The sequence below is a fragment of the Serinus canaria genome, chromosome 5 (assembly GCF_022539315.1).
Source record: "Serinus canaria isolate serCan28SL12 chromosome 5, serCan2020, whole genome shotgun sequence".
NCBI lineage: Eukaryota > Metazoa > Chordata > Aves > Passeriformes > Fringillidae > Serinus > Serinus canaria.
The window spans coordinates 1,447,761-1,463,803 of record NC_066319.1 but is presented as its reverse complement, the minus strand read 5'-3'; the positions used below and the strand labels follow the sequence as shown (position 1 = coordinate 1,463,803).

The following is a 16,043-nucleotide window of genomic DNA, read 5'->3' as shown; positions in this document are numbered from 1 at the left end:
AAAGTATTTGAAGAAATGGAAATGAAGCAGCTTGCAGACTATGGCAATCTGGTGGCGGGTGGGCTTTAATCATTGATTTTTTTGCTGTGTTAATTTGGCAGTATTGAACGTTCAGACCCGACAAATAGGTGGAAAAGTGCACTCTAATGAAAATCCATCAGAAAATAAGGGAATGCTTCAAAGTACCAGGAGAGTGTGCAGGTGGATTCTGGGCTGGAGGAATCAAAGCAGGGACTGACAGCAGTGATCTCTTCCCTTGCTGTTCATTGGCTCACACTGTTCATTTTGATAGAGACCCCCAGACATGGAGGAGTAATTTTCCCTTTGTAGAGCTCCCATATGTGGGAAATTTTCTTCTTTAGCTAACACAGAGGGCTTTATGACAGGCCAAGCTTGAAAGGGTAGAAGGAAGCCAACAAGAGTGAATAAAATACTCTGGTTTCATGGTTTTTTGCATATGGAACAGCTGGCTAAAAAATAATGTGTACCTAAAGTTTTTTACACTCACAGCTAATGTCTAATCTCAAAACCAGGAGATTGACCTCAAGGCAGGCAGAATGTGTGCTCTTTTCAATTGTATCGGTTTAACTAGGAGGGAAGCCAAGGCTTTCAGTGGCACGAATGTGATCTTGTATTGCCTGCTCAACATCAAGCATAGCCCTCAGCCTGAAGCTTGGACAGAAGATTAAGTATACATGCTATTCTAGATTTGTCCTTCTTAAGGCTAGCAGTTTTGTTCTAAATGGGAAAAAATCACTGATGATTAGCTTATCTTCTGGTGGTGGATAAAGCCACAAGCTGATCTGGAGAAGTTTTGTGGCTGAATTTGTTTTGTAGGCTTGGCCTTATACTGGATATGGGCTTGTGGAAAGCTGGAACTGAACCCCTACTTTTTCCTTTGCCTTCTGCATCACCACATTTGTGTTTTTAATGTTTTCCTTTTGCCTTCTCCCTGTCTGAGGTGGGACATCCTGTGGTGGTGTTTGCAGGGGTCCCAGGATGAGGGAAGAGATGAAAATCTTGACTCTATGTTTCAGAAGGCTGATTTATTATTTTATTTTATATATATATATATATATATATATATAAACTATGCTAAAAGAGTAGAAGAAGGATTTCATCAGAAGGCTGGCAAGCAAAGGAAAGGAATGGAAAAGAATGATAATAAAATCTTGTGACTGACCAGAAAGTCTGAGACAGCTGGACTGTGATTGGTCATTAATTAAAAACAACCAACATAGACCAATCAAAGCTGCACCTGTTGCATCCCACAGCAGCAGAAAATCATTGTTTACATTTTGTTGCTGAGGCCTCTCAGCTTCTCAGGAGAAAAGATCCTAAGGAAAGGATTTTTCATAAAATGTGTCTGTGACAACATCCCAGTGGGTGGGGCACTGTGGCAAGGAGGGTGGCACAAACAGAGCCCCTGCCCAAGGCTGTGCAAATCTGAATGCACAGCAGGAATCCACAGGAGCCCTCCCTGGGGGCACACCAGGGTACCCTGGTTAAATTCTAACTGAGACTTAGAGCTGATCTCCTGAGCTGGTTTTCTCGAGAAGGCAGTTTTCTGAGAGTGGTCCCAGTTTGGGATGGATCACAAAAGATGGAATTGTGATCAGTGGGTCTGAGGGGGCAAAGTAACACTGAAAAACTCCTCATCTGCATGGTCTGGGTTAGCTGGCAGAGAAAATGACTTTTTAACACAAAGGTTTTGAGGTCACCTCATGGGAAAAGAGATCAGAACCCACACCTAGATTAGTTTAGAAACCTGAATTTATTACCAGAAAGTCCTCTCAGGATTCCACTTAGCATTTTCCTACTAAGCCTCCTATCTGTATATTCCCTAGTAGAAATCCCTTCTAGATAATATCTTCTAGATGTTAGATATTATTAGATACCAGCTTTCTAATTAGGCTTATTCATAATTAATCTGCATAAATCCATATGCAGAAACATCTCATTACGATTCTCTCAAAATATGATGCAGGACATGCGAGAGACATTTGTGTGTACTCATTTTCCATTTCATGGTTTTCTGCCATCCCTGGGTGGGGTTGAAGGTAGAATTTAGTTAAATTTTCAAATTTTAGAAGTATCCACTGCTCAATGTTGATATTGCCTTTTGTACATGAAAATGTTGATGACTGTAATGAGAGATACATATTTTAATTTATTGATAACACTCTTTCTATAATTTCTGTGTGTTTTGTTGTTTATTTGTGTGGGTTTTTGGGGATTTTTGTGTTTGGTTGTTGGGGGTTTTTTGTTACTTCCCAGTCTTTGCTCAGCTCTGCAAGCACACTGAGATGTGTCAGGAGGAGTAACATATAGCTTGCAGTCCATCATCTGCATTCCCTTTGCATTAGGTGTAACACTGGCATGAAAATCAGAGCCCCTGCTCCAATTTTTCCAGCTGTCTCTGTCTCCCTGTGATCTTTTTGTACAAATTTTCTGGCAAGTCTACGAATATGCACGCTTATATCCCTGTCTTGGGCATACATACACATTTTTCTATCTCAAAACACGGGTAGAGCTAAATAGAATAATTCATTTTTTTTCCCCAGTAATATGAGTGTGTGTTCACTGATGTAGGCAAACATCAGTAAACAAAACATACATCTAGTATACAAAAATTACAATATCTTCTTTCTTTGTCCTCTTGCTCTCAGATCTCTACGTCAGTTTGTTTTGTTTTCATTCAAAATGTATGAATAAAGCAATATCAGAATCTTTTTACTGCCATCATCAGGTCTTATTTATACTTTTACAGCTCCAGGAATTGTTAACTTTTAGGCAATAAATGTCATCTTACTTCTGAGGTCATATTTATTTTATTCCCCTCAGTAATATTATTGCTTTAAGACTGTAACATGTTTTCTATTTTGGTGTTTTCCTGTTCCCCCCAGGGACTGGAGCTCTAACAAGGATTGGCCACGGTGCTGTTCTCATTCTGCACATGGTTCTGGGTAGGCAGGAGAGAGTGCCAGGGCTGAACATGATATTCTATTGGAGCAGCTCCTGCCAAGGTTTTGGGCTTGAGCAATTTGGAGGAGACGTGATGTCACTGTCTCCATCAAAGCTGTACTGTATATTTGTTTCAAAAACAACAATTAAAATAATTTCTGCTGGGTTTCCCTATTTTTTGTATCTGCTCTCTGGTTTCACAGCCTTTGCATTGCGTTGCTTGTGTCCTGGTGGTATTTCTGTTTCATTATTTTTCAAGCAGAGGTTGATGACACTGATTTAGCAGTTTCTCACAGTTCACTGCTCCAGTTTCCATCAAATTATACTTGTAGTTATGCTAGACACTTTCATCATCAATTTCCATATGCCTCAAAGACATGCAGGGCCCAGTTTGCCAACACTGAACTCAAATTCCAGGCAATAACTGGAACAGGTGATTTCTGTTCTGAGGGTGCCTGAAACAAAGAGTGCAACATCCCTCAGTTCTTAGCAAGTGTTTTCAGCCTGGATGCTTTCAAAATCCAGACAATAACTGGTAAGGAATATTGATCTTTTTAAAATGCCAGATCAAGGGATAAAAATGAGCATTGACCAGAGCTGATCCAGTAGGACCTTCACCATTCCTTCCCAGAAAGCTGGCTTACATTAGAGCACTGCCTGTGGATTTAAGGTTTGCTCTTTCTCCACAGAATGGGAGGATTTCTAAGCCACATGAGCTGTATTTTCTGTACAGCAGAGTCTGATAATGATGATAATTAGCACACAGTAAAGATTTTGGCTCCAGGCTCTTAGGGTTATGTGTACCTTCAGATCAGCAGTGTTACCAGGACATTTAAAGTGACAAGGCTCCTGAGAAAGTCTTTTCCTTCATTTAGGGAGCTCAGATTGGAAAAGATGTCCATGTAGGAGCACCTGACACCTTTAAAGGCTTTCTGTTATGCTCATCCTACAATTTCCTGTCAGGGCACCACAGTTCTGACCCAAAGGAATCTGGATGAACCAGAACTAGCTGCAGATTTGCTGGAGAGCACGGTTCTTCGTGTCTGTCAAAAGCATGAAGTTAATTATGCAAGGCATGAAGTGAAGCTCTATTTGTTTAGATGTAAAGAGGTTAACTCTGAGTAGCTGTTGACAATAGTCATCATCATCATCAGATTAATTTGCCAGTAAATCTGTAGTCTTCAAAAAAAATATGTGTTGAAGATAACACAGGAGTAATACTCTCTCCTCTGCAATACCATATAAAATGCTTTTCTTGCACTGAGAAATAAGATCTATTTCAGGTTTGCAATTTGCTTTCCATGTGGAATTTTGACTGATTTGGAGAATTTCATACATAACTCTCCATGTAACAGGGACCTTCTCTCAGGAATAGAAAGAAGAATTTTTCTCTGTCTGCAGGAAATTTCGGTTTGTGGAGACTGACATTTGAAAAATTCAAAAGAAAACCACTTGACAGAATCTTCTGTCTGAAGCCAGAGGGACAGGGGTAGAGTTGGAGTGTAGACAGGAGGCCACCTGGTATCAGTGTGACTGCTCAGACCCAAGGGGACACAGTTCCTGTTACACCCAGGAACAGAAGCAGTGTGTGGCCAGGGTCTGCCACAGGAGAGATAATCTCTGTGATGAACAGGGCAGGGAGTTAAATAAGGTAAAGGTCAAGGAGAGGAGAGGTTTGTAAGACACTCTTCTCTAGTAGCAATGCCTGTTTTCTGACACACCATCAGATTTTGGTACAAAATTGTTTGGTACAAAATGGGCTATGAGTGCCTGAGCTGCAGGTAAATTAAACTGAAGGTTTTCCCATGCACTGGCTTTGACTCAATGAATAATTGAGTAAAATAATAAACTAATTAAATGATAAAGTGATCACTTGGGGGAAAAGGCCTCCACCTTTTAACAGGCAAATTGAACTGCAATAAATAGGATGTTCAAACACCCACAGCTCACTGACCAGAGTGTGACCCCCAAAACCTCTCCTTGGAGTGTGCCCTGAGCCTCCAGCACCCGGGAGTTCCTGCAGTGATGCCTGTGCAGGAACTGCTCTCCATCAAGCCACACTTGCATCGTTGTGTACATACACAACTGGAGTCACTGCCTTCTCTGTTGTGAGGAAATAAATCACCCATGGATCCTCCTTAATTCTGAAAAAAAGAATGTTCAGTGGAATGTTCAGGGGGGGGAAAAAAAAAAAAGTAATTCTTTCTTTTCCAGGTACCATGACTGTCAGTTACACTGGGAGTTCTTAGAAGGACAAACAATTCTCCTCCAGCTGGGTTTTTTTTGCATCACTTTATTTTTATAGAGGAAAGTAGGAAAATTCCAATGAAATATATAATTTTATTCAATTTAAAGGGGCGAAGCAGCAGACAGGCATTATCCTGTGACAAAGTTCTGGCCCATCAAATGTAAAAGACTGCCCAGAGGGCAGCTGGTGATATTTCCTTCAGTAATCTTACCTGATGCTCTATCAGCAGAATAATGACATGCTGTTGTGTATCTGCAGATTCTGACAGAAAGCTCCAATTTCAGTTCCTTTTGGCAATTGTCACTTTCCTCCCAAAGCTGGTGTTTCTAAGGAAAGGCTGTGGGTTCTTCCTGAAGTGTTTGCTGGAGTATTGAACAGTTTATAGGCCTGTTTGTGAGGGGGGGAAATGTCAGATAAAAACTCAAAATGGGACAGATTATGGAAGTCCAAAGCCATGAGGTCTGGGGGGTTTTTCAGCTCTTAGGATGCAATTAGCTGCTAGTTCCAGCCTGCAATTTTGTTAAGAAGCCCTAAGAGCTAAAAAACCCAACTTGTAAAATTGGAATCCTGTTGTTTTGGATTTTTTTTTTTCTGTTTGTTTGTTGTTTGTAAGTAATACTCTGTTTTTTGGTTGTTTTCATGTTGTTGGCCAGCATGCACACCAAATGCCCTGTGACTTATGGCCTGCAAGTGAAAGGACAGAGCAAGGGAGAATCTATCCAAACACATTCAGCAAATTTGGAACCTTGTGGGGCTCAGTGGGTGAAGCCCAAACTAATGCAGTTTTCTTTTGTTGTCTTCTGTTCCACAGTTAGGGAAGAATTTCTGCTTTAATGGGGGGAACAAGCCTATTAAGATAGTTTTTGGTAGAACTGCACTAGTTTGTGCTGACATATGGTAAATCCAGTGACTTTTGGTGAAGATTACTACCAGTGGCCACCCACTGGACCAAAATCTATTTTGTTAAAATGTCAGGAAAATTAAAATATGTTAGGAAATTAAAATATGCATTGTCTAGTACTGTACCAGCATGTTCCAGTCTCTGCAGGCTGAAACTGAATTGTCTTCAGTGCAAATGAGAACCCTTGGTGCTCTGGTCTTAAAATGGCTAAAAAAAAACCAGGAAATTGAAACAAACAACCCCAACCTCTCTGGTACTGTGTCCAAAGGACAAATAGTGTGAAACACTGGCCTGGCTCTTTCAGGAGGTGCAGCACACACTGTGCCAGCCTTGGTCCTGCACTGCTTTGTGCCAGCACAAGAATTCATGACACTGCTGTGGGTCTGCCTCAAAACCCCCTCTGCCCTTTTGGAAGGAGCCTTTTCAAAATCTGAATTTGTTCTTCACATGTGGTTTGGGGTGTTTGAAAGGGTTTTTTTGTTTCAGTTTGGTTTGAATTTCTGTGTAAAAGATCTCTCAAAAATCAGATTATTTAAGGAATGAGTGCTCAGAGGTGGGCTTGAAGTTAATCGTTCTTGTAGCGCTTTACAGATATTTAGGAAAATTTTTACTGAAGTAAAGAGCAAAAATAGGTAGGTGTCTGTGGTTGAGGGTGTCTGAAGCACCCTGTGTGTGTCTCAAAAGCTGTTAGCTCTGTCCTGTGCTTGGCAGAAACTGGAGGCAGTGATACCTATGAAATGTATTAAAGATGACATAATAGATTGTGAAGAATGGGTGTGCTTTTCTGGATTCTGTAGTGTTTTATAATTTTGAACATGCATCTCCTGAATCTGTGCATTTGATGATAATCACTTTGGATTTGTACACGTGAAAAAAACAAAATCCAGTGCCAACTCTGAACAGAACTAAAGTTTCATATAAAACATACCTTTCACTATCATTAATAGGCAGGGAAAGAAAAAAATTCAGGGAAAGAAAAGCTGTTTGTTCACTGTTTTGAATTTCACCCAGCTAGAAAAATCAGTTCTGTGACACTCAAACACCACATTTTCTTTTTAGGTTTCTGAGTTTATCTCTAAAATCCTCTTGTCACGCGTTTGTTAACGAATTCATGTTCCAGCCACAATATAGATATTTTATTTTTGTGTGCTTGCATTTTGATGCTGCCCTTGTGAATTAATGAAAAAAGGCAGCGGGGTTCTACTCCTTCACTCAGAAAAACTCTACTCCTTCCCTTTAAACAGTTTAAGTAAAATATTTTTTCTTTCCTATAGCAACTCTGGGGCCAGCATGTTTCTCAGGTGAGTACCTCTTCGGAAAGCATACTGAAAACAAGCAGTTTGTGAGAGGGAAAAGTTCTGCTGGGTGCCCTTAGCAGAAAATGTTTCAGAGTTTGTAAAGTCATATATGAACAAAAATGGACTGGGCGAGGAGGCTGACCCACAGCAGAGCAGAAGGTTTTTCCTGGTTCTGAGTGGATCAATTTCCCAGGTGGGTGGGGTTCCCTGTTCCCACCAGAGTGCAGGGACACGGGTGGGATGCTGGATTGCTGGTTTTACAGCTGGGTCACAGGAAGCCAGCTAAAAATACTGTGCAGACTCCATTCCAGGAAGAATTTCCCTGGAAGTGTTGCTTTGATATGGTCAGGAGGACGACTCATCTGTGGGCCTTTTTGTCTGAAACAGGAATTTTCCTGTGGTGGCTCACAGAGCTCACTTCTTTCAAAAGTTATAATGACTGTAAAAAACATCAGAGTGGAAGGGTAAATTTGGGAAAGAAATCTTATGCCATTTAGTCTTTTTCAGGTTGATTTTTCTTAGTTTGCCATGTTTCTAAACAGGATGGTCCATCCCAGTGGATTTCTGCCTGGCAATACAGAATACCCTTCTCATGGCTTTCAGCAACAAAGAAGAACCTGCCTGCTTGCCATGCATATCTGAGGGCTGTCTAGAGTCAAAATTACTTACTTAAAATGTATAGGTCACTTATACTCATTAGTAGAGGCCTGCTATTTATTTTCTCTCTGCTCAACTATTCAAAAATATTTGAGTTTGCTCCTTGCGTCTTTCTTTCCTTGCGTCTTTCTCCTCATTGTAATATATTTTTGGAAATCTCTCCTTTCCGTTTGCTGTCTTGAAAGTAAAAAAACAAACACGTTAAATCTTTACTTTGTTACTGTTGTGGCCGTTGACACAATCGCTGTGATTTTGCAGGGGTGAGGGGGGGGGAAAAAAAGGGAAAAAAAGAAAAAAAAGACAACAGCCACATCCCTGATTTTATTTTTCCTTAGGAAAGCCCCACTTACCCAAAGACAATGCTCGGCCTGAAAGGCGAACCCTGGTGTTTCTGGTCGCTGAGGTGAGCTTACCTACAAAGGAGCAGGGGACCGCATCAACACCCGCTGTAGAAAGGTGCGGCTGAAGATGCCAAAACCCCTTCCGAGGATTTGGGGGTTTTTAATTGTTGCTGTTATTACTTATTTATTTTGTCATCTCGGCGGGCAGCGGACGGAGCCGCTCGGCGATGCGTGGTGCGGGGCCGGCCGTGTCTGGGCTAGCGAGTCTGGGAAGAAAGGGGGTCCCGGGGGGCTCCGGCTCTGTGACCCCGGCTGGCAGAGCCGTGCGCCAGCGCGGGGAGCCTGTGCGGCACTTGGGAAATGCAGCAGCGCTCGCTCGCTCCCTCCCTCCCTGCCCGGGGGGGTGAAGTGCGAGGCAGCGGGAGGAGCCGTGCGTGTCTGTGTGTGTGTGTGTGTGTGTGTGTGTCTGTGTGTGTGTGTGAGCGAGCAGCGCCGTGGCCGCCGTGTTTCCTGGTGCCTGCTCCCTGACCCCAGTGGCAGCCCCTCTCACTGCACCGCGCCCGCCCTCGCCGCCGCCCCGCTGCCGCTCCCGCAGCCGGAGCCGGGCCAGAGCCGGAGCCGAGCCAGGGCCGCCGCTGCCGCCGCCGGGCGCCGCCGCGGGGTCGGGCGCAGGCTCTGCCCCGGCCGCGCCCCCGCAGCCCCATGGAGCGGCCCCGCTGCCCGCGCTGAAGGCATCCCCGACCCGCCCGCAGCGGCAGCCGGCGGAGGGAAGGTGAGCGGCCCCGGGCCGGTGTCGGGAGCAGGGGGGCACGGCGGGGGCAGCGGCGCACAAAGCGGCGGGTTAGAGGTGCCGTGTCATGGGCGGCAGCGGCGGGGGCGGGCGGCAGCTCCGGCGGCGGCGCCGGTCCAGCCTCCCGCGAACAATGCTGGGGATGAGCGCGGCCGCCCGCGCCCCCGCCGTGACCGCCCAAGCCCGCCGGGTCGGGTCGGGTCGGGTCGGTGAGGCGGCAGCGGCGCTTCCCCGCAGCCCAGGCGGCGATGTCGGCAGCGCTGAGCGAGGCTGCCCTGCCCTGCTCCGCTGCCCAGGCCGTGCCCTCGCTGCCCTCCGCCGCTGCCTGGCCGGGCGCGGGGGCGGCGGGGCGCCGGCGGCCCGGGGGCGGCCCGGGGGCGGGGGCGGCGTACGGGGCCGGCGTGCGGGGTCGGGGCGGGGGTTGCGGCGGCGGGGCCGGGAGGGTAGGCCGGGGAGCTTTGTGCTGGCTGGGGCCAGCGGGCGGGCGGCAGCCGGCGGGCGCAGCGCCGAGCAGCCCGGCGGGCGCGGGGACGGGGCTGCGGGCACGGAGGGAGCCGGGGATGGGGGCGAGGGGTGGGGGGACACGCCGCAAAAGTAAGGAGGGAAAGGCGGGTTGGCTCCCCGGCGGAGTTGCCTCTCGCCCTTTCGCCGGCAGAGAAGCCGCTCTGAAACCCTGATCCCGGAGGCCTCAGATACTTGGAGCCTTCGGAGGGGTTGGGGCCGCGGTGCGGGGGTCGGCACGGCAGCAATAAAAAGCGCCGGGCATCACCCCCAGCCCGGCCCCGCCGTGCTCGCCCGCGGCTGCTGAGGAGTTCATGGCATCCCTCCCCCGAGCCGAGCATCCTCCTCCCGCAGCCCTTTGGGTGCGTGGCACCGCGGGGACGGCGGCGATGCGAACTTTTGTGCGGCGCGACACGTAGGGCGCAGACGGGGCAGAAATGCCCCCCGGTGCCGCGGGGCGGGGGCAGGGCAGGGGGCGCGGGGCGGGGGCTGCGGCACACGCCGGGACGGGGCCGCGCCGGAGCCATTGGCCACCCGGAGCCATCAATCACCGGGGGGCGAGCCCGGCGCCCCCCGGGCCGCGGCCGGGGCGGCCCGGGAGCCGGCGGCGGGCGGGAGGAGGTGGGGAGCGGCCGGGGGCCCAGGTACCGGAGGTCGGCGGCGGGGGAACGGGGCGGGCGAGAGTCGGGGTCCGGCCCTCCGGTGCATCCGCCGGGCTCGGTGGGTAGCGGGAGCGCGGAGTTGTAGGCAAACTGCAGCGCAGCATCTCGGGGACCGCTGGCGGGTCCCGCGGGTCCGGGAGCGCTCCGGGGGCCGAGGCGCGGCCCCGGGCGGGTGCAGCGTGCCGTGTCGGTGTAACAGCGCCGGGATAGCGCACGGAGCACCAGAAGGTGTTGACACGGGGTTAACCCTTCCCGGCTCCTGCCTTTCAGCGTTTTCTGCTACAGCCCGAGCCCAGCTAGAGGCGAATTTTTGAAATTCAGATGAGGAAGGCGTAAATATTTTATTTGGAGAAATGGTTTTTTCGCGTGCCTTCTTGTGCATAGGCAGGGCTCGTGTGAGTGGCTCTCTGTGCGATGTAAGGTTACATTGAAATTGACTTAGCTGGGCAGATTTCGTGGCAGTTTTTTGACAGGGCGGCAGTGCACAGGTTTACAGTTATCTGCACCCACGCTTGGGCCAGCCCTGTTCCAAAAAAGCGCCGGTTTATACCTGTAAGGCTGGGCAGAGTGTACAACGGCACATCTCCTGTCTTCCTACAAATACAGACTGCGAAAGGATAACAGCCTGTAGCTGGGAAAAGGCAACATGCTGAAAAAGCATCATTTGGGTTTTTAATATAGCCATTTTTAAAACTGCCTCGAAAGGCGCAGGAGATATTACGTGTGGTTTTCCTTGATAGATGGGAAGATAATCCAACTCTTATTTTTTTGTTTGTAATCTTCAAGTAGTGCTCATAGTTGGAGAAAGAAGAATGGTAGCGATTTGAAGAAGTCTCTTTTAATTTTTTTTTCTTTTAATTTTGGGCCTATGATACGTTTGTTTTAAAGTTTTGAAGTGTTCAGCTCCTTTCTTCTGTTTTCTTCAGAGACGTTCACAGTAAAGAAGGTAATAATTAGATACTTCTCATAGTTGAGCTGTAGTACTCTATGGAGTATTAAACGGAAATTAAGAGAATTGACAGACTAGTCAGCTTCAAATTATATATATATATATATATATATATATATTTTTTTTTTTTTTTTACCCCCAGTCTGGCATTTGTTGTTGAATTTAATTTTAAAAGAATGCTTTCTTTAGCTTTGTCTCAATTTAAGTACAGATTTATTTTTAAAATTAAAGATTAGAACAATGGGAAGCAATTGCATCTTATGCACTTATAATCTGACTGAGAGTCAACTTAAAAGTATTTAATACAGCTTTTTAAGTGTCCTCTTATCATTTGTTTTATGCCAGTTAGTTGTAATTTCTTTCTGTAACATGGACTGTTACAAACATTGTAAAAAATGCCTATTATCTTTATGTATAATTCATTCTCATGAACAAATTAGATTTTTCTTCCATGAGTGAACTATACTATGAAATTTAATGTTCTGACCTTTCTTATGCTGGGTTGTTGAAAACAGTGTCATTTAGCTTTCTTGAAAGCCCAAGCCTATTTTTGTTGTTGGTTTATTGCATTGTTTTATATTGTTGCTTTTAATTGCGGAAAAAATAACATTATGCATGTAATTTTCACACTACTTCTTAACATATGAAGGCTCCAAAGTTCTTGCAGTGTAAAAGAAAAACTCAGGTTTTTTTTTTTTTTTCCTGGGAGCTCTGATGGCCTATCTTGTTAATGACAATCATTTCTCTGGCAGGAAGATGTTTTCATTTGTATTTACTTCTCAGTGCAGGGCAATTATGCTGCTCTGCTGTTTCTCACTCTTTTGAGAAAAAGAACTGCAGCACTTGGAACAGGACCACAGTTTGAAGCAGGTGTTGTGTTTTACTGTTATGCAAAACAACACTGAAATATAATTGTTGTAAAGGAAATTCAGGAAACAGCTGCAAACTTGGCGTGGTAACCACTACATTTTGTGAGCAGTTCTTGCAGCATCTTCCATCACATCTAGCATGGCAAAGATGTGTTCCAGCAGAGCTCACCCTTGCTGGGTTTTGCTGCTGAAACCTTGTTCTCATGAGAGAGGTCTCACGGGGAGGACCAGGCTGTGACCACAGTTACAATGCTCTGCCATCTCTAGTGACAGCTTTGAAATTGCTGCTTTTCCTTTTCATTTCATCTTCATCTTTTTTTTTTATTATTTTTTTTCCTTTTGCTTTTTTTTCCCTTTCAGTGCTGAAGAAGATGAAGGTTAGAATCCAGTTACTAGAATGAAGGTTGCAGAATGTCTCAACCCAACCAACATATGGAAGCCTACATAGGCCTGAGGTGGTAAAATAGTAAAATAAATGGCCTATAGCAAGCCATCTGCCATTTGCAGAGCCTTTTCATAGTGCCTCATGCCAAACTGGAAATTAGTCTTTGTATTAAAAATATATTTTGAATACAAATCAAAGATTTCAAATGCTCAGCCATACACATGGCAAACACATTTCTATCTGGGAGCTAGGGAAGCCCAGGGAAATTGCACTGGAAAAATATTGCTTGGTTGGATGCTCAGGGCTCTTCTCTTTCCCATCCCTTTGTCTTCCCAGTAAGCAAGGATTTACTTTTGTGAAATGCACTCCAGGCAGGGAAAGTCCACTCTTGCACGTGGCAGCTGCAGGGAGGAATTCCAGTGGGTTCTGAGAGTGGTGATTTCACCCAAGTCCTTGCGGCTGGCACAGCGTGTCCCAGCTGAGGACCTGCCTCTAAACGGGCCTGTTACAGAGCTGCTCATCTTGAAAGTGTCCTTGCAGCACGGGCTGATCCATTTCCACTGAGCCCCTCTGAAGGGAAGCAGCTGAGGTCTCCTCAGGTTATTGACCGCAGAAATCCAAGCTCGGATTTTGCGCTGGAAGCTCAGCAGAGCATTTTTGGGAGGTCCTGGCCCTTGGCTTGTGCTGATATCACGGTACACATCCCGGCCTAACTCAAAAGTGTGTTTAAGAGCACTCTGAAGAATCCAAAGACAGGGATGCAGAGAGAGGGAAGAGCCTTTTTCTTTCATTTTACGCAGAAATGTTTATGCGTAAAATCGCGCTAAAGTCAGATAAATAGTTGCTGTCTGCTAACAGCGAGTCCAAACCGGTTTCACTGCTAGTGAGCTGTAATATGGATATTTTGTTAATATTGCCTCCATACTCATCTTTCTCTGGGCACTCAGATACCTCGATTCAAAGGTATTTGGGTGTGCCTTTTGCTGTGCAATTGTCACGCGTTCTTTACATCAGTTTCTTGTAAGTTTCTCAGCTGTTAGTGTTCCAAAGCCACGGCAGCGGCTTGAAAACAAGTCTGCATATTTGTGGAAAGTCTTTTGTCCTTCAGGAAGCTGGGTCCACTTGTGAGTTTTTTGTGGCTGCAATTAACACGAGATGTTATTTAAAATCAAGGATAAGAAATGGGGAGTGTTTAACTGGAGCTTTCAACGCAGATATTTTATTCCCCTTCCCCCACCCCCTGAAGATAAACCCTTACTTTAAGCATTCATCCTTTGGATGTGTCTAATGATGATGGAATTGGATGATGAGGTAATTAAAAAAAAACCAGAGTAGTAACGCATGGAGAGGGGTGATGGGTACATCAGGAATATAGAAAAAGGTCTCAAATCTGAGTAGGTCTCGAATGTGAATGGAAGTCGGGAGAGCTTGGAGCAGTAGGTCAGTGTGTGTTTACATCTCGTGGCTCACAGCAGCGTGTGCTGTCTGTCTCTCCTGGCAGAGGTCACGGAGTTGATGCGGAGCTGCTGGGAGTCGGGATCTGCCCGGAGCACAATGCCCTGCCCTGCCCCTGGCCTTGGGAAGCTGTGAGCTGGCTCATGTCCATAGGGAGGAAGGATGGCTCATGGAATTCCTTCACAAGGCAAAGTTACCATAACGGTGGATGAGTACAGCTCCAACCCAACGCAGGCGTTCACGCACTACAACATCAACCAGAGCCGCTTCCAGCCTCCCCACGTGCACATGTGAGTATCCCTGCCTGCCGTGTGCCTGACACCGGGACTGCTGCTCCACGAGGGGCTGCAAAACGGGGAAATTGCCTTGGTTAGCCACGGGAGCTGAGAGAAAGAACGGGAGCGGGTCTTGGACCCGCTGTGTGTGAGGGCTGAGGAGCCGCGCTCCATCCTCTCCTGGAGGGAGGCGCTCTGTGCCACCACCTCGGTGGGACTCAAGCTTGTCACTTCACTGATGTCGCTTTCACTCGCCTGAGGGACCCATTGCTGTAAGATTTAAGCTCCCTTCCCCCAGCGCTTACACTCAGCTGCGAAATAGGCCTAATTGGGACTAATTGTCCCCCCCGATCAGTGAATCCTTTGTCCTCCCGGTTGCGAGCGGAACGTGTGCCGCATTCCACATTCCACCCGCAACCTGCCGCACAAAGGAGCCGGGGCTGCCCCGCCGCTCCTCTGGGGAGCTGCAAACCCTTCCAACACCTCCTGCAAACTCCAGCCCTGGCCCGAGCCCAGGGAACACCGTGGAGAGCGGGGAGCTGAAGGTTCCTCCTTCCCTCACCTCCTTATTGCTGGCTGCTGGGGCACCCAGGGTCGGCACCTAGGCACAAAGGGCTGCTCGCTCGGCAAAGCACCGGTTCCAACTCTGAATTTCCTTCCCATTGTTTAGTGGGGTTTTGATCTTTATCGGTTATTTATGTGAAGGTTCTTTTTCTCTTAGCATTAATGGACTGAAAAGCACGTGAAACTAAAACAAAGCCGACATCCCTGGACATCCTGCGAGCCATTGTTAGGAAGGATTTTGAACCATGTCACACTATTGAATTTGATAAGGATTTTGCATAATAAGGGGGGAAAGTTGTATGGTACTTCATTGCATTTTTGTTATGTAGAAGCCTGCCGGAAGAGTCACAATGTAGGAGTTCAGCACCTTCTAATAGGATTTCATGTGGTTACAATGTTCCTAAAGGCAACTTTGGGAAGGATGCTGAGGAGTGAGTGTCTGTCCTGAATTCACTTTTCGAGGTGGAAAACTTCCCATTAATTACATTTGATTTGTTACTACCACGCTGATGATGTAACTCTGATTTTTAGAAACATTTCCGCGTCTCGATTCACTTTTCAGACCTTTTGCCAGCAAATTTCTGTTGCGTGTTTTGCACTCCAGGCTGGGCTTCTGACTGCCGTTAAGTACAAATCTTATTTAGAGAACGAATTCAAAGCAAACAAAAGAAAATCAGAAAGCAGTTTTAAAGAACCCCTTCGCGTGGCTATTGACTTCAGTGGGAGCTGAATTTAGGACTAAGGGTGGTGTTCAACACTGTAAAAATTGCTCTTGCTTTGTTTAAAAACCTCACAAACATACTCCTCTAAGGGATAGTGTTAAATGATACTAACTTGATGGATGTCATGAAAGATACTTGTTTGGGAAAAACTCTGTAGTTGAAATAAACACTGAAACTTCAAAGTACTGACAGAATTTTAAATAATTTTTAACTTCCATATTACAACTTTCTTAGGATCAGAAATTCGGGTCCAGTTAAGGGTGTGGCAAATGAAAGGAAGATCAAAATTTCGAAAAACTGGCAGTGAATTGGTCTCAGATTGCCAGTGGAAGCAGAGACAGAAATGTTCCAGTGCAGGAACTGAGTTCAGGTGCAGGTCTGGACAGTAAGTGACAGATTTTAGAGAACTTGTTAAGAAAGGAGAGAGGGGATCCTCCACCAGGTGGGACGAGGACAGCAAGG

General features: G+C 46.4%; 1 protein-coding gene across 2 annotated transcripts in view; it reads left to right on the top strand.

Moving 5' to 3' along the window:
- Positions 1–9,067: 9,067 nt before the first annotated feature.
- Positions 9,068–16,043, top strand: part of MPPED2 (metallophosphoesterase domain containing 2) — a 117,471-nt gene continuing 110,495 nt past the window's right edge. Inside the window, exons 1-3 of one of the 2 annotated variants that reach the window (XM_030240716.2) lie at positions 10,387–11,308; positions 12,541–12,635; positions 14,067–14,310. In XM_030240716.2, the coding sequence (XP_030096576.1) occupies positions 14,183–14,310 (128 nt within the window). In that variant the 5' untranslated portion in view covers positions 10,387–11,308; positions 12,541–12,635; positions 14,067–14,182. Of the gene's footprint in view, positions 9,182–10,386; positions 11,309–12,540; positions 12,636–14,066; positions 14,311–16,043 lie in introns of those variants that run through there. The other variant, XM_030240714.2, reaches the window with a different exon arrangement.